Source organism: Myotis yumanensis, unplaced genomic scaffold, assembly GCF_028538775.1.
Source record: "Myotis yumanensis isolate MYYU_CA2020_CCGP unplaced genomic scaffold, mMyoYum1.0.hap1 SCAF_15, whole genome shotgun sequence".
NCBI lineage: Eukaryota > Metazoa > Chordata > Mammalia > Chiroptera > Vespertilionidae > Myotis > Myotis yumanensis.
Window position 1 is genome coordinate 26,816,003 of NW_027223766.1, and position 18,620 is coordinate 26,834,622.

Genomic DNA, 18,620 nt, shown 5'->3' on the forward strand with positions numbered 1-18,620 from the left:
AACCCAGCTTTGAGGCTCTTTTGGTTGATTTAAACATGAGTGTTTCTTTTCAGTGCTTAAATATTGCATTGGCCCAATCTATTTTATGTGCTTTATTTCCCAGTTGTAATTGTTCACCTCCTTAAGTCTTAAAGCCTGAGCACTCTGTATTACCTTACATATTACTTAAGATTGAGGAAGTGCTGGGTAGGCTTTACTAATCGTGAAGGACGTTCTGTGAAAATGTTTTTGTTACTACCCCTGAAAAATTTATTTATATTTTGGGTACCACCTTAAATGTTTTGCCTTCATGAAAAATTATTGAAACAATATTGCTTTATATACTTTGTGCTTTCATTGTTATGACAGTGCTGCTATTTTTTTTTCATATTCTTTCCTTCCCTTTGTATACTTTTCCTCTCTTTTAGGGTCCATTGGCATACAAATATATGGTTTCCACTAAATTGGGGAGTTTATTTGGGAATACTGACAAGCATTCATTGTAACAAATACCCAAGTACATATGATAAAAGAATAGCTTAAGTAAATTTTATTTACTTGTTGAAAACTTAGGATTTTAGTTTTTTTGTTTCATAAATAGCCTGATAACATGTAGTAGTTTAGTTTTGTTTTGTTTTTTAACAAATGCTAACAACTTAAGGATTTCATAAATTTTTAGATGGACCATCAACTGATAAAGATCCTGAAGAAAAGAAAAAAGATACCGCAATTACATCACAGAATAGCCCTGAAGCAAGAGAAGAAAGGTATTTTGCTCCGTGGGAATTCATTTATGTTGAAAGTCATAGTTTCACTTGACCATCCCACCTCCTTGGTCTTAATGACCCCGTGTCTGTACTCTTTTGTTTTCTAATCTATTGGAATTAGCTAAATATTTTGAGGTTTCTTAGAAAATTTCTTGGAAATTTAAAGAGAGTTAAAGATCCTACATAACTAGAAGAAATTATTTACATTGTACTCAACAAGTTTAATTGAATGGAATCTCTAGGGTAGTACTACTAGAATTGGCAATGAAGGTACTGATGGTTTCGTCCTCTATTTACCACATTCCTGTTTCAAATTTTTAAATTTTTTGTTCCTGGATCTAATTTTCCTTTTTATGATTTTATTTCTCTTTCCAGTTTAGCTATTTGTCATAAGAACTGAAAATGTGAAGTTTAGTAATGAAGGATTCATATTGTTTTTGCAGATCTTAGGAGCCCTTTGCATTTATTCTTCTTCTCACAGATAATGAACTGTGATATCCAACACATTGATGTAAAACGTGATATGCCTAGTAGATTAAAAACAGTTCCTCTGTTCTTGGAAAGCTTGTACTTAGTTCCACATCTGACATTGATTTTTAGGCATTGGTTCTCAAAGTGTGGTCCCTGTAAGAGCAGGGGATCTGGCAACTTTAGCAAAGCAAATTCTTGGGCATTACTCTAGAACAGTGATGGTGAACCTATGACACGTGTGTCAGAGGTGACACACGAACTCATTTTTTTGGTTGATTTTTCTTTGTTAAATGGCATTTAAATATATAAAATAAATATCAAAAATATGTCTTTGTTTTACTATGGTTGCAAATATGAAAAAATTTCTATATGTGACACGGCACCAGAGTTAAGTTAGGGTTTTTCAAAATGCTGACATGCCGAGCTCAAAAGGTTCGCCATCACTGCCCTAGAACTACTGAATTGGGAATTCTGGAAGTGGGGCCTAGAAATATGGTGTGTTTTTTGTGTCTTTTTAAAATATATTTTTATTGATTTCAGAGAGGAAGGGAGAGGGAGAGAGATAGAAACATCAATGATGAGAAGGAATCATTGATCAGCTGCTTCCTGCACGCCCCCTACTGGGGATGGAGCCTGCAACCTGGGTATGTTTCCCTGACGGAATTGAACCCATGACTTCCTGGTTCAACCGCTGAGCCACGCCAGCTGGGCTAGAAATATATTTTTAACAAACCTTTCAAGTGATTCTGATGCACTCAAATTTCAGGCTACCTTTTTAACTTCATTTATCTCTCAATATTTTCCCAAAATTGATGTACTTATTTTTTTTTAGTAGCCAAGAAAAATATATACCATACACTGTTATTTTACATATTAATACTATTTAGACTTGAAAATAAAAGAGGTAAGCTAAAGGTAGGGTTAAACACCAGTTGTTAATAAAACTTACTAGTTTTTCTAATTGTTTTGAGATAATTTTAAACTTTTTGAAAATTGTAAGAGTAATATTGAGAACTCCTAATTGCCCCAATATTTACATGCATATGATACACAAACACACACGCACAAACTGGTGTTATTTTGAATAAAATAAGTCATTTTTAGGCATGTGCTCTTTACGCCCGTAAATGCTAGCTAGAGCAATGTGTGTTTTCTAAGATCAGGGACATTTTCTCGCATATAACCACAATAAAGCTATATATATACAGAAATTAACATTGATACCTTTTTCTAATCCAAATACCTTATTCATATTTCAACAATGTCTTTTATTGCAAGGGAAAAAGATTTTTCCAAAATACTATTCAGGATCACACTTGCATTTAGTTATCATATCTTTAGTTTTCTTTATCTGGAGTGATTCTCAGTGTGTCATTGTCTTTCATGACCTTTATATTTTTTGAAAGTACGGGCCATAATTTATGAATTTTTTAACATATGCTTGCAGTTGTCTAATTTGGTGACATTCAGAATCACCGATTTAATGTCTTGAATATAAAATAAAAATGTACAGACATTGGTTCTCGAATGTCTCCCATTGTGAACAGTTTGGTTCTTGAACAAGTTGTTCACAGGAAAATGTCTAAACAGCTAAATGTAGAATATACACAAAATGGCCTTTTTGCCCACAGTGATCTTGTGAAGTTTGAAAACGTTTTGGAGAGAAGGCAAGGAGGTATCTGCTTGCAACAGAGAAGGGAGTTAGATCTATGGAGGGTGAATAATTTAGTCTTGAGAAAGGTTTATGGCAAATAATCTCCAATGTGATAAAAGTTAACCGAAACCAGGCAGAAAAGTATTTTGGTTAGAATCTAATACAAGTTAATCATAGCAGTTGAAATGATTAGGTTGTCTGGAAAATTATTAAACTGTCCTAATTATGTGGTGATTCTGGGGAGAAATTAAGAGGCATTTTTATATTCTTGCAGCTCATTTCTCACTATACATGATTTTTATCCTGAAGGGGATGTTTTAAATGTAAAACTCATTGGTTATCTAATTAGAATAGGGTTTTTTAAACATCTCTCCCCCTTTTTTTAAGTTGAGAGCTGTCATATTCCCTTCACCCCTTTCCTAATAAATAAGATCTTTGTTTTTCACTTACTGTATTGAACTATAATTTGTATTTTCTATATTAAAATGTTGTTTAATTTTTAAAAGAATCAAGATCAAATGTTTAGTTGGTTAAAAAAAAGACATGAGACTTCTCTTATCTTTACTAAAATTTTAACTTTTTAATCGATATGCAGGCAATTTTTTTTAATGCAAGAGTCACTATCTCATTTATTTAGGGCAAAAACATTATTTTTAGAGAGTGATAGTAATGATGTTAATTTGAGTTTCCCTAATTTTTTTTATATTTGTTATTTTTTGGTGTGTGTGTGTATTTTATTTTTTTTTATTATGTGTGTGTGTATTTTAGTAGCTCCAGTGGCAATGTAAGCAGCAGAAAGGATGAGACGAATGCTCGAGATACTTACGTGTCATCATTTCCTCGGGCACCAAGCACTTCTGACTCTGTACGGTTAAAGTGTAGGGAGATGCTTGCTGCAGCTCTTCGAACAGGAGGTAAGTTTAGTATATGTTATTTCAGTGCTCAGTTCTTTGATCATCACCACTACCAATGCCATGTGCACCTCCATATTTCTGTTTTACCAGCAGCATCCCATTGATAGCTGACCACCGCTGCTTAGCTTAGCTCGAAGTAGTTGTTGTTATAGGGGTTGCTGAAGGCAGAGAGGTAGGTATAGACATACTGAGGCCTTTCCCTTCTAATGTATGGATGTTTCCTGATTCATAGTAATTGAAACTTTCTTTTACAAATATTTTCCCCCCACATTTTAGTCAGCAGACTATTCTCCCCCCCCCCTCCCCCCACCCCATAGACAGTTAGTGATACTGTATTTTGGTGACATTGTTAAATGTTAGTATGACATATAGTATATAAGTTTTGTATTCATAATTTTTTCTACTTTTTTAAAGGAAATTAATATTGATTTATATATGAGAGCTCTAATTTAATTTAGTTTGAAGGTATTTTTATTATGTAAAAATTTGGCTTTAAAATGTCATATACAAGAATATTTACTTATCATCTTAAAGAAATTCTTTTTTTTCTATTATACTGAGCCATAGTTAGTATGACCTACTTTTCTCCTTACTCTGCCCTTTCTACATTGATTCCCTTATTAACTTTTTTATATTTTTTTCTTTTTTCTTCCTACTTTCTTTATATTTCCTCCTGTTCTTTTTAATATTTGCATAGGATTCTTCTGAGTGTGAACATATATGTGCGTGGCAGATGAAATGAATGGCTTCTTTGCATTGAAGCCTGAATCACAGGACATGAGACAGTTCTTTCTATAACTTTTTCTACTCTTTGCTGGAGCCAGCCAGACTGTATGGAGTTATGAAATGGGGAATTACCTTCTAGATCACTTCCCCACTCCTGCGGGATAAGGAGCACTGTGGACATTAGAGGAGTCGTCTAGTAGATAGTAAAGAGACCAGATCCTAATGACACTGAACTAAAAGGATTCTTTATAGACGGCAAATGGGGTTGAAGAAATAGGAGTGCAGTTTAATTAACTCCGTATTGATTTTTTAAGAGTACGTTACAATCACTTATTCTTGATAATTCTTTGTGTCTTTTTTAGATGACTACATTGCTATTGGAGCTGATGAAGAAGAATTAGGATCTCAAATTGAGGAAGATATCCTTTGTGGCTATATGCATAATTGTTTAATCTGTTAGATTAATTATAAATTTTTCTTTCTATATAACATTTTCTATTTTTTTTTTTGTGTTCTTCAGTTTCTATCTTGATTGTATTGTTTTGATCGCAAAGGTGAGGGTCATCCATGTCCTTTTTTTTATTCTTTTTGTTTTCCTGTCATTCAAAAGTAAAGCACATAGTATTGATAGCATTTTTATTTTTCTGCCATGCAAATGAGAATGTACCGTCTCCATTGAAGCTGTGCAAAAGGCCATGGAAACCATACACTACCTGTGTGAAGTAGGATTTCACATACTGGGGGAACTCAGCAAAGCATACCATACACAATCTCCTGAGCTCACTTTCCCATGGGAAGGGCTCTGGGAGAGGAGCTTTCCATGTAAGTGCGGGGAGCAGGGGCCTGAAACCGAGGCACATGCCTTTGATCAGAATGAAACCCGGGACCCTTCAGTCCGCAGGCTGACGCTCTATCCATTAAGCCAAATCGGGTAGAGTTTGTGGCCTATTCCTTTTCAGAAGAATATGCTGACCTAGCATTTTGCTAAGCTGGGGAAGGAAATGAACCTTCAGGGCCACCATGAATGGTCTCTTATATGGTCCTCAAGAGAACTGTAGTGCTTAAGACTTTTAGGATCCTTGGTAGAATTCATATTTGGGCAAGTTAAAGCTTGTATAAGTTCAAGCTCTTTTTCTAAGGTTGAGTACTTGAGTTTCTTTTTGAAACAATTTTAATTTGTGTGCTTGTGGCAATAAACATTAAGAAGAAAGCATTGCTCATTCATAGCCTAAAGGTATAATCACTATTTGTCAGTTACAAATCAAGGAATCTTGTAGAAACAGCCTTTTTATTAACCTAAATATAAATTGAAACAGATTTTTGTAAACTGCTTAAAAATTTCAGAAATTTTGGCAAAATAGGAAAAATTAATTTTACCTTTATAATTTAACCTTTTTTTCTTTAACGGTCTATACCTATATATCAAGAAATAAGGAATACAGACATGAAATACAAAAACAGAGTACGAAGTAGAATATCAAATCTTAAGGATGCAAAGAATCCAAATTTAAGGAAAAATGTGCTGTGTGGCAATATCTCTCCTGACTTATTTGCTAGAATGACGGCAGAGGTGAGTATGTCTGTATATAATGTTTCCATGATGTCAAGTGTAAAGTCTGTTTAATCATAATAAAGTGCTACATGAATACTACCTACACAATAAATCATTACTAGCTATTCTGATTAACTTATTTATACAATATATTAGAAAAATACTTAAGGACATTGAATATCTTGGCATCAAGACTTTATCCCTTCCATAACTGTACCATGATTTTGCCTTAAATTATTGTCTGAAGACAAAGTGTTATAATTTATTATGGATTCGTGTGGAATTGAAAGTTGAATTTCTAATTGCAAACAGACTTTGAAATCACTAAGTTCTTTCTATGGTTAAACCCTACAAAATTGGTGACATCTTACTGACTTTTCTTTAAATTTCTATGGAGAATGATGGGAAAAATGAAATTCGTAGTTGGCTATTTATAGACATAGCTATTCATAGATAAAAACTGTAGTGTTTCTATAATCTCGTTATTAAGCATCCAAGAGTATGAATTTTTTTCTATATAGCTAATAAAAATTGCTATATATTTTAATATATAAATATATATTTTTTAATATATATATTTATATATTAAAAAACACTCATTAAAAGTTATTTTAAACTTTCACAAAATAGAGAACATAGTGTAATGAAATCCCATATATCTTTCATCCAGGCTTCAAGTATTTTCAAGAATTTGAATCCTTTTCATCTATCCTTTTTCCTTCTTTTCTCCTGAATTATTTTCAAGCAACTCTAACATGTTCTTTTACCTCTACATACTTGAGAGGTATATTTAAAAATATGATATTTTTCTTACATAATGTCATCACCACTTCCAACAAAGCTATCACTAATTCTTTGGTATTACCTAATACCTAATTCATATCCTATTTTTTCTGTATTAGGATCCAAAGTCTGCACATTACCTTTAGTTAATGATTGTGTGTGTGTGTGTGTGTGTGTGTGTGTGTGTGTGTTTGTGTATATCTAAAACAATTTCTTCTACCCCGCCTCTGCTTTTTTCTTCATGACATTTACCTGTTGAAAAAGCCAGTTTATTTCTTCTGTATCCCACAATATGAATTTTCTGTTCTTCCTCATGAAGTTATTTAACTTTTTTGTCACACTTTTTGTTAAACAGGAAGCTACTTCTATAGGCTTGACTATAAGTGGTGCTTTTTACTTCACATTGTTTCACATCAGCAGACACAATTTCTCGTTGCTCTGCTCTTAGCATTCTGAGATTCATCAATGAGTTTGGGTACTAACAGCCTGTTTCCTTCACTGTAAAGGTCTCCTTTGCCTTTTCATCTAATGCAGTAGTTCCCAACATGGGGCACACGCCCCACAGGGGGCAATTTGATTTTTAAGGGGGGCAATTCGAGAATGAGTTATTAACAATGAATTTTTTGCATTTCTTATGGTTCTAGGCCAGTGATGGCGAACCTTTTGAGCTCGGCGTGTCAGCATTTTGAAAAACCCTAACTTAACTCTGGTGCCGTGTCACATATAGAAATTTTTTGATATTTGCAACCATAGTAAAACAAAGATTTATATTTTTGATATTTATTTTATATATTTAAATGCCATTTAACAAAGAAAAATCAACCAAAAAAATGAGTTCGCGTGTCACCTCTGACACGCGTGTCATAGGTTCGCCATCACTGTTCTAGGGGCCTCATATACAGTATATAAATATAAATTGTGACATATTTATGCATTTCAGTTCTCTAGTATATTTTGAAACTTTATTTGCTATTTTTTCATATCACTTCATATTATTATTATTTGAACAATTTCTTAGTGATTTCTTCCTTAGTACTTCAACTGTTCTTTTGTTCTTTTATTTTTCTCTTTCATGGACACCATGTTCTTTGGAAGCTTGTTTAGACCAGGTTAATGGCCTTTTAGGCTTCTCCCACATGAATAGGAGTTCACTTTTTGAATAATAAGAATTATATGCACAGGGGGCAGTTTTAAGGATTTTAGAGATGCTTAGGTGGGGCATGGCCAAAAAAAGTTTGGGAACCACTGATCTAATGTGTTATCATCCACTGATGATCCTTGCCTGAACTGGTTGATTTTATTAGGAATTGCAAAATAGTGATTTCTCTTGGCTCCATTTCTTTGATAAAGAAGCACTGTCCCTTATAAACTTGGGCTCTTCTCTGTTGGTTTGGGTAGGAAAGGCAGAGTAAATGTGCGTGATTTTTTCCCTTTAGTTAACAGTTATCAGAGTGAGGAGTTGGTGTCCTAGTAACTGCCAGTGGGGGCTCTTGTTGTTGTTCTTGCATGTAATTGTGTGCTCTCCTTTCTTAAATATCATAATGATCTTGGGATTTTATCCAGTCGGGATTGGTTCTTTACAGTAATTTTAATTTTGATGGCTGGAGAAATTGTCCTGTCTTTGGCCAACGGGAGCGCCTTCATTTTAGCTCCTCTGTCTATTTGACTTGAAAGTCTTAGGTAACTTCTGTGCGTTCTGGCACAAGAAGATGGCTTATCCTGTGCATTTCTTGACTCACCCCTGGAACCAGACATTTCTCCAAAGGTCCTTGTTTCTTTTTGTGGGAAGGCAATGATGCATCACAGTCTGGACACTGGAAGTGCTTATTGCTGCGGGATTGCATTGTTTATAAGCTGTTAAGTCATAATTAAATGAAATTTTTACATTTGAAGAAATTTTAAAAGAAAAACTCTAACATCTCTTTTGAGGGAAAATAGTAATTTTTCACTTTTAAAACTTTAAAAGTTTGATTTTAGCTATTATTAAGCTAATTGATCATAAAAAGCATTCAAGATATATTAGAAGACACCTATAACTGAGTATTATGCCACCTTTCTAATAGGAAATGGCTAGTGATGAGCTCAAAGAGATGAGGAAAAACTTGACCAAAGAAGCCATCAGAGAGCATCAGATGGCCAAGACGGGCGGAACCCAGACTGACTTATTCACATGTGGCAAATGTAAAAAGAAGAATTGTACTTACACACAGGTTTGTGCTTGCTTATAGATTCTTATTTTTATATTAAGAATCCTTGCAATTTTTTTCAAAACAAGGAGTGATAATAATTATCAGTATACTTTGATATTTTTCAAGAGGAAATGTGATCTCTTAAGGGTAAGAATGCTTTCTTAATATTAACAGATTCCAATTAGTTGTAAGTAAGTTGATCTGTTTATACTTTCATGGAAATTGTTACTGTGAAAGCTATATCAATTGAGTAAAATTTATAAAATATTATAGAATTTAGTAAAATGGCCATGTTCTTTCTCTAAGGTTAATAAATAGTTGATTACCTGTGTTGGTTAGAATGTAAACAGGTTATCATTCTTTTTATTTGGTAGGCTTTTGTCCTCCTTCCTATATAATAAAAGGCTAATATGCAAATTGTCCTCTGGACCAGGAGTTCGACCAGGGGGCGGGGCTGGCCAACTGCCCATGGCCCCTCCCCATGGCCGGGAGCCCCCCCACCTGACCAGCCCCCCCACCCCCCACCTGAACCAGGGGTGAGGCCAGCCGGCCAACCTCCCACGTCCCCTCCCCCTGACTGGCCCTGCCTGATTGGCCACGAATTCATGCACCGGGCCTCTAGTAATTTAAAGAATGTTCTTTATTCTCCCTTACATAGACTTTTAGTACTTTTAGCTAAAGTGTTTTCTAGATATTTAGTCATTTTTGCAACATGATGACTTTTATATTCATAAATGATGTGATTAACTTTCCTTTTTGTTCTTTGTTGTTATTGTTCTTGAACAGCTAAAAAGAGCCATGCTACAGTTATTTCAGTTACATGTGCATATGTGAAAATGGTATTTTATCACTGTCATTTAGTTTCATTTGCCAAATACGTTTTTGTGCTGTATCTATACTATACTAACTCAGAATTTTTTTCCCTGAAGGAATAACTTACTGTTGTATTTCAGGTTAATGGAGATATTTAGGGAATTTAATATTCTGCTTGACAGAAAATTAAGCACTTAAAAAATAACATTACTAAACTCTATATAAATTGTAGGAAGGAACTTTTACTTTTATACATATAAAAATACTATATTTGCAACATTAAAAATCCAAAAGGTACAAAAGATTAACATGAATGGAATGTCCCCCCTCAGGATGGCTAGTTTGTTAAGTGGCTTTCTACATGTTTTATGTATATACTTGCAAACATAAATATGTTACTTTTGTGTTTTTATAAACACTTTGGTAGCATGTTTTATAAGCTTCTGCCTCTTTTTTATATTTTAAAGGTGTATAAAACTTTATTTTCAGATGTACGTTATTTGACCAATCCAAAGTTCTTTACCTTTTTGAAGTGTTTCATTTAGTCATAGTTGTACATCTGATATTTCAGTATTTTTATTTTGTAGAAGTGTTACTACTGATAGTTACTAAAATATATCAGCATATGAAAGTAGTCTCATAAAATTCTAAGTTGAAATTGCTTTATTTTATTTCATTAGTAGAAAAATCTCAGCAATAAAAATTCTATCCAAAAAAATGCCACATAGTAAAATTAAGTATAAATAGAAAGGTATTTAAAAGTTAAATCTTTGAAACTTATAAACAGCTATGATAAAAAACAAACATTGTGTCTTTTAACGGAAAGAACCTAGTTTAGAGATGAAGTCAGTATGATTTTCTTAGAGTCAAAAAATCCTCTCTTTAGATAGAAAATTTCCAAATTTGTTGGCAAAACAACCAACAAGAAAGAGTTAAGTGTGACTCTTGGCTAACAAGTACCCACCAGGAGATCAAAATTTTTCCCAGAGGGCAAAAGGTTCCTATATTAGCTTTTAGGGCCCTGTGGAGCAATATTAAGTACTAGAGGCCCGTTGCATGAAGAGATTCATGCAATAGGCCTTCCTTCCCCTGGCTGCTGGCACTGGTTTTCCTCCGGCACCCGGGACCCAGGCCTTTGCTCCGACTGCTACAGAGACATGTTTCTCTTTTATTAGTGTAGATATGTAAAATTTTTCAGAAGGATTTTTTAAACCATTTTTATCCGAAGGCCTTAAATAGGCAAAATGCTGCTGTTTTGAGACTGATTCTTTATCTTTGGGCTTTTGAGTTAAAAGTCATGTTTATAATTGGTTTCATGGAGCTTCTGATCTTTGAAGTGGTGATATACTGGGATTTTATCATATTAAAATTAAATATACCTATTCAAAATGCAGTATTGTTAGAATTTAAGTTCTTGCCTTGGCCCATCTTCCTCTTCCCCATATAAACTAAAGAATAACTTTTAACTTTAATAATGCTTTGCCAAATTCATTTAGAAGTATATACTTTAAAAGAAATAACATTCCTATTTTTTAAAAAATATATTTTATTGAATTTTTACAGAGAGGAAGGGAGAGGGATAGAGAGTTAGGAACATCGATCAGCTGCCTCTTGCACACCTCCCACTGGGGATGTGCCCGCAACCAAGGTACATGCCTTGACTGGAATCGAACCTGGGACCCTTCAGCCTGCAGGCCGACGCTCTATCCACTGAGCCAAACCGGTTAGGGCAACATTCCTATTTTTGAAACCTTTAGTTCCAGTAACGTCAGAAGTCTCTAACCTTGTGTAGATAAAATCTTAAAAAAATCATATTAGCTTATTTATTTTTGCTGAGTTATCTAATTTTTTAAATTAAGAAATTTAAAATTTTTAATTGTAAAAGAAACAACTTAAAAACTTACTATAAAGCTCCTCTTGCAAAACTGAACCTCTATGCCCATTAAACAGCAACAACTTCTCTTCCCCTCTTCTTCCCAGCTCCTGGCAACCACCAGTTTCTGAATTTGACTATTTTAGGTAGTCAAATGAATAAATGGAGTTACACAATATCTGTATTTTTGCGACTGGCTTATTTCACTTAGCATAATGTTCATAAAGGTTTATCCATATTGTAGCGTGTGCCAGAATTCCTTCCTTTTTAAGACTGAATAATAATCCATTGTATGAGTGTACAAATAACATCTTTGAGACATTGTTTTCAATTTTGAGAAAATATATATATATATATATATATATATATATTCAGAAGTGGGATTGCTGGCTCATGTGATCATAGCAGGCATTATGACATATCACAAACAAGCCATCCTGCTCTACCATCCAGTGCCTCAATGGTCCACATAGGTGACCTTGGCCACATCTGTTCATGAAGGTATCATTGTTGTCTATGCACCCATGGGTCATTCTCTCACCCCATGGGTCCACATTGGTTTCCTGTCATCAGGCTATTCTCAGAGGTCCTTCACTCTTTCACTTAGTAGCTCACCTACTTTCTTCGGTAATACCTGGCTACTCGTTGGCTACATTCTTTCCACTTTTCCATTTTTTTTTGTCCTGGACATTTAATGAAATCATATATAGAACCAAAATATTTCATTAGCAAAGAATAATAGTATATGCCTTCCATTAAGTGTTTTAATTTGTGCTAAAACAGAAACAGAAACAATGTTTGGAAGATGAAATCCAATTATTCTGAGATTTGGGTTTTCAAACATATTTTGAACCATGTTCTCTGTCCTCTAGTATAGCCCTCCTACATGAAATTTATGTCATTTACAAAATCTACATTTCCTACTTTGGGCACTATTACCACTTAATGATGTTGGTATTTTATTTTAATTCATTGAATATGTTTTTTTATAAATTTTTATTAATGCTTTAATTTGTTTAGTTATGTAAATTCTGATGATTTCTTATAAAATATTTTTAAATTATATTTTCTTGTTTATTGTTCAATGCATTTATGTGAAAAATATTCCAAATACTTATTCTTTTTTCTTTTTTAAATATGGAACACTTCACGAATTTGCATGTCATCCTTGCGCAGGGGCCATGCTAATCTTCTCTGTATCGTTCCAATTTTAGTATATATGCTGCCGAAGCGAGCACCCAAATACTTTTTCTTTAACTTAAAAGAGAAACTGAAATTGTAAAGACATTGAGACTTACAATTATTATATTGAGTATGATTTTATCATGCTTACCTTTCTTTCTTTAGATCCTGAGAATATTAAACCTTCCCATATGAATATAATTTTTTTGCCTTTTTACTATACTATCTCTGTTGCTCTGTTTTTTTCTAATTTTTCCAGTCTTTTATTTCACTTGAATATTAATGTTACCACATACCCTAAATATACAGATAGCTAACAATCAATGTTTTGCTTTTAAAAATAAAAAGCAATATGAAGTACCTACTTATGGACACTTTGAAAACTACAGAAAAATCTGAAAAAGAAATTTAAATTGCCTGTCAATTGGCCATTCAGAAGGAATACGCTAACTATATGAGGTGATGGAACCTCTATACTGTTTGTCATAATGGCTTTACCAGTTTACATTCCGACCAGTACTGTACAAGGGTTCCCTTTTCTTCACATTCTCATTAACATTTGTTATCTCTTGTCTTTGATAATAGCCATTCTGACAGGTATGAGGGTGACATTTCATTGTGGTTTTGATTTGCATTTTCCTGATTATTAGTGATGTTGAGCTGTACATAGTATTTCTAATTACCATCTTAGAATAGAGGAGATATCAAGTTTCTAGGTCACAGAACATGGATATTATGTTGTTGCCTAACTTTTAGAAGTAATTATATTTGTCAGAATGACATATGCTTAATTTTCACATCTTTGCTAATTTGTAAGAGAAAATTGATGTCTTTTAATTAACATTTCTGTGATTCTTAGTGATGATGAAATTTTTTTGTATTTGTTAGTCATTTATAAAAAGTATAGATGTGACATTAAGATGATTTCCCACTTACCTGGAATAAATTAAACATGAATAGATAAGGAAGGAAGGACTTAGAAAAATGAATTTGGAAATGTGTTTTCTTCTGACATTAGCTTTATTTGAACTTGTTTCAGGCTGTTATACATATATGCACTAGAGGCCCAATGCATGAAATTCATGCACTTGTGGGGGAGGGGGTTCCTCAACCCAGCCTGCGCCCTCTTGCAATCTGGGAGCCTTCGGAGGATGTTCGACTGACAGCTTAGGCCCACACTCCTAAGCTGGCAGTTGGACATCCTTAGCACTGCTGTGGAGGCATGAGAGGCTCCTGCCACTGCCGCTGCACTTGCCAGCTATGAGCCCAGTTTTGGCTGAGTGGCCCTCCCCCTGTGGGAGCACACTGACCACCAGGGGGCAGCTCCTGCATTGAGCGTCTGCCCCCTGGTGGTCAATGCATGTCATAGCGATGGGTCGTTCTGCCGTTTGGTCGATTCGCATATTAGCCTTTTATTATATAGGATTTTGTCTTACCATTGTGGTTATTATATATTTTCATGTAGAATGTTCTTATTTAGGTTAAACTTTTTATAGTATTGTAAAAAGTAATATTTTTCACTTGATTTTGCTGCAGGTACAAACTCGAAGTGCTGATGAACCGATGACAACATTTGTTGTCTGCAATGAATGTGGAAATCGATGGAAGGTATGGCGCCTTCTTGGATTCATATTTTACTCATGTATAATAGAATGATTTCTTCAGGTCTTTTCATAATCCTATGTAGATACCTATATATATACATATGCTCACACTGTTTAGTACTATGGGAGTCTATGACTAACCATTTGTAATGGAATATACTAGTTTGTACTCTGTTAGAAATAAAGAATCTTAACTTTCCTACCTTCATTTTGTTTTGGTTCAGGAATAACATGATTGAGGTTTATATGTTTGGTTACTGTATCTTAGTCCTGTATATCCTATACTCATTCATTTGCTTCCAATTTTGTACTCCAGAAAATTTGTTCATATGTATTATTTCTCTTCATAGATTTTGTTTCTGGAAAAATTACTTATTTGAATCCAGTCTAATGGTTTTAGTGTTATTTTAGGAATTACAGATGAGCACTGTCATGGTTTGGTAGGGTTTTCACTAAGCCTTCATATTGCCTATATATATACTCTTGAATTAGCCCCACACCGGCAAGTTTATGTTACTTAAATGATTCATGCTTGAGTGATTTTTGCGAGCCACAATAATATAATTTAAAATTGGGAGAAGAATTGCAGATTCATCCTAAGATCATTTTATTGTTGTAGACATGAAGATGTTAGGGTATGGGATTGGCAAGGTTCACATAGTAGGAATATAATCTTTGGAGCCAAATAGATTTATAGTTCCTTTGCTACTTACTCTTACTGAACTAATATTTTATCATATATTAAATGTAAATAATACCTACATTAAAGGTTGTGGTGAGGAGTAAAGGTAATATATTTAAAGTGCCTGATAATTGTTGGTGTTCCAAAAATACTGACTGCTTGTATTAATATTTGTGAAGTTGGTACAAGATTTTTGTTATTATACTTACATAGACATTTAAGTCTAATGTTTATTTTTAATTATTCACATAAAGCATTTTCAGGTTAAAGCATTTTCTGAAAATCAGAAATGAATTAAAAGCCAGACAGTGGGGGAATATCCTCTACAAATATGGAATGGGACTTTGGCCCTAGACACTATTGTAGGGGTTGAGACCAATACCCATTTTATTATATACAAAGATTTAATTCTGAGCTGAGAAAGTTACTCGTATTGAGAGTTTCTTCATGGTTTGAAATAGTGTCTCCTATCCTGAGTTGGCAGAGCTAAGAGAGATATTCCCTTTTTTTTTTCCCCAATCCTATTGAGCAAATCTGGCTTTTCCAGATAGCTCTCTTAGATTTCTTTTGTATGATGGAGTATTTTTATTAGTAGTAGTAATATTGGGTTTATAACGGTTTGTTTTGAATACAGGCAGTTTGCAGCATAAGTTCTGACATAGTACCTACTGGATTTAACAAAGTATATTTTAATATAAAAGCTGATGCTATGATGGCTACTCTAGAAGTTCTAATTTGGAATTAATGTTTTTAACCTGAAAACATTAAGAAGATAGGTTCTTTTTATTATTATTTTTAAAATTAAATTTATTGGTGTAATAGTAATCAGTATATATATATAAAAGCCTAAGCAACCTTTCAACCGTTTGATGAGCAATGACCACCAGGGGACAGACACTCAGCGCACAGGCGTGGAAACATGGGACAAACTGATGAATCTCAGAGGGAATGGAGGAGGGCAAGAAGAGATTAACCAAAGATCTTATATGCATACTAGAGGCCAGGTGCATGGATTCAGGCACCAGTGGAGTCCCTCGGCCTGGCCTGCGGGGATCGGGCCAAAACCAGCAGTCTGACGTCCCCCAAGGGGTCCTGGATTGTGAGAGGGTACAGGCGAGGCCAGTGCACGAATCCATGTACCAGGCCTCTAGTAATATATAATACATCATCTGTATAGTGTGCTCACCACCCAAAGTCTAGTCTCCTCTATCATCATATATTTGACCCACAGTACCCTTTACATCCTCCTCCAAACCCCCTTCTTTGGAACCTACCATACTGTTGTCTGTGTCTAAAAGAGATGTTCTTGATTTTTAAAAATTTTATGCTACTTTAGTTATATATTTCTACTAATTCTAAGTTGGAGAAGTCAAACACTTAAGAAAGGTGATTATTTATATCTGAAAAATATAGCGTCTTTAAAAAAAACATCTCTTTCTTAGCAATATAAAGTGTATGCTGTGTTAAGTGGGAGAAGGGATACACTCTATTGTCTTATTTAATGGTCTTACAAAATATTTCTTCTTTTTTGACAGTTCTGTTGAGTTGGAAGAATTGGGAAAATGTCTGGACCATTGAGAAAATGGATTTTGTAACTGGCTTTAAAACTAGGCCAAGGAATTAGTTTTTCTGCAAATCAGATTTTTAAAGAAAATGCATCCCTTGGGTTAGTCTTTGTTTTTGACATAGTATCATCCTTTCTTAAATGCCCGTAGTTTCAGATCAGTAGGGAGACTACATAATAATTATATGGTATCTATTTCAATTTTTTTTTTTCATTTTTATAAGTAATTGATATTAAATTTTTGGCAATTTATTTTTACCTTTTTTTCCTTCTTAAAGGAAAATTACCTTAACTTTTTTACAGTCTGAAACAAACACAGTAGAAATGTTATTCTTCTCAGTTAATACATAAATGAAAATTACATTTTTTCTTTATTGGCATGTACCTACAAATATTAAAGGAGGAGAAAGGTAATATAATTGTAAGTTTATTAAATGTGGTGTATACTTGACCAGCTTATCTAAATTGTACATAATATTTGAACTAGCATATGAAATTGTTTTTAATTATTATATTCACAAGTCTGGGATAATTAGATATTATTTTGCATTTGTAACTAACCGTGATCATTATTTCTTGTAATTTCTTGTACATTTTTATTACTTGTTCTTAATGGATTTTACTTTTGAAAACATGGCTTTGTTGGAATCAGTTCAGTTTTGTTTTATGTACCTGTTTGAATTTATAGTATTTTAGTTTTACAAAACACTGCAATGGCAAAGAATGAAAGTGTCTATTTTCCCCTCATAGGAAGATATACTGGGAAGGAAATGTTAGTGTTTTAGTATAGTGTAGTTATTAAAAATAGCTCATAGATTTTGATTTGGAAATCTATACTGGCCAAGGATTAAGTATAAAGAGTATATAAATCTTTCCATCTTGAGGTTGATAGAAAATATTTTTGTTCTGAGTCTAATAAGTTGACCTTTTCTGTTAATTAATGAGGTTGTTGAACAAACTGAATATATGGGCTATAATGCAACTCATTTTATAGTACAGATGTTATAATTAGGTTTTACTTTTTGTTTAAGTGTTTACCATTTATTCCATTAGGAATAAGAAAAATTGATTTTCACGTAAGTTCCTTAGTGTATGCTTGCTCTAGCACATCTTAAAGGCCACTGTTAACAAAGTCCACAACTTATCATGCTAAATCTATATTCTATCAAGACACCTACAGAAAGACCTCAGTACATGCTTTCACTCCCCTCTGCTCCCATTTCTCATTTCTTATTGGAAATCAATTTGATATAATACCGAAGACAACATTTAAAGGTCTTTGTTAAGACCTCATATATAAGAATTGGCCCCTGGTATCATTCCATCTTTACTTTGTCAGTTCACAGATTAACTTTTTATTTTAGCATTTGAAAAGTAAAGTGCATTTTTGAAAAAACGAGTTTTAAAAAGAAAAAACATTAAAATAGTTCCACTTTTAAATTAAGTGATGCATTTTAAAATTTGTAATTCAAATAAAGTTTCTTGTTATTAAATTGTATCACATTTTGTCATTTTATTTAACATTGAAGCTTGCTTTTCCTTTTGTTTAAAAAGTCTTCCTCCGCCAACTAGTAAGGTGTTTTTTTTTGCTATTTCTTTCTTTTTTTTAAATTAAATCTTTATTGTTCAGATTATTACAGTTGTTCCTTTTTCCCCCCATAGCTCCCCTGCACCCGGTTCCCCTCCCACCCTCCGCCCTCCCCCCTACCTCCCCACTGTCCTCATCCATAGGTGCACGATTTTTGTCCAGTCTCTTCCCCCATCCCCCACACCCCTTTCCCCCCAAGAACAGTCAGTCCACTCCCTTTCTATGCCCCTGATTCTATTATAATCACCAGTTTATTCTGTTCATCAGATTATTTATTCA

At 33.8% G+C, this 18,620-nt stretch overlaps 1 protein-coding gene and 1 non-coding gene across 4 annotated transcripts in view; one reads left to right on the plus strand and one right to left on the minus strand.

Moving 5' to 3' along the window:
- The window catches only part of TCEA1 (transcription elongation factor A1), a 34,758-nt gene extending 16,507 nt beyond the window's left edge, over positions 1-18,251 (plus strand). For 2 of the 3 annotated variants that reach the window (XM_070392339.1, XM_070392341.1), the window contains exons 4-10: positions 659-746; positions 3,640-3,785; positions 4,874-4,930; positions 5,927-6,081; positions 8,910-9,056; positions 14,440-14,511; positions 16,725-18,251. In XM_070392339.1, coding sequence (XP_070248440.1) covers positions 659-746; positions 3,640-3,785; positions 4,874-4,930; positions 5,927-6,081; positions 8,910-9,056; positions 14,440-14,511; positions 16,725-16,733 — 674 coding nt within the window. In that variant the 3' untranslated portion in view covers positions 16,734-18,251. The remainder of the gene's footprint in view (positions 1-658; positions 747-3,639; positions 3,786-4,873; positions 4,931-5,926; positions 6,082-8,909; positions 9,057-14,439; positions 14,512-16,724) is intronic. The other variant, XM_070392340.1, reaches the window with a different exon arrangement.
- Positions 12,853-12,959, minus strand: LOC138993586 (U6 spliceosomal RNA). Its single transcript, XR_011468302.1, has one exon. It is a non-coding gene; the product is annotated as a U6 spliceosomal RNA (small nuclear RNA).
- Positions 18,252-18,620: the final 369 nt, after the last annotated feature.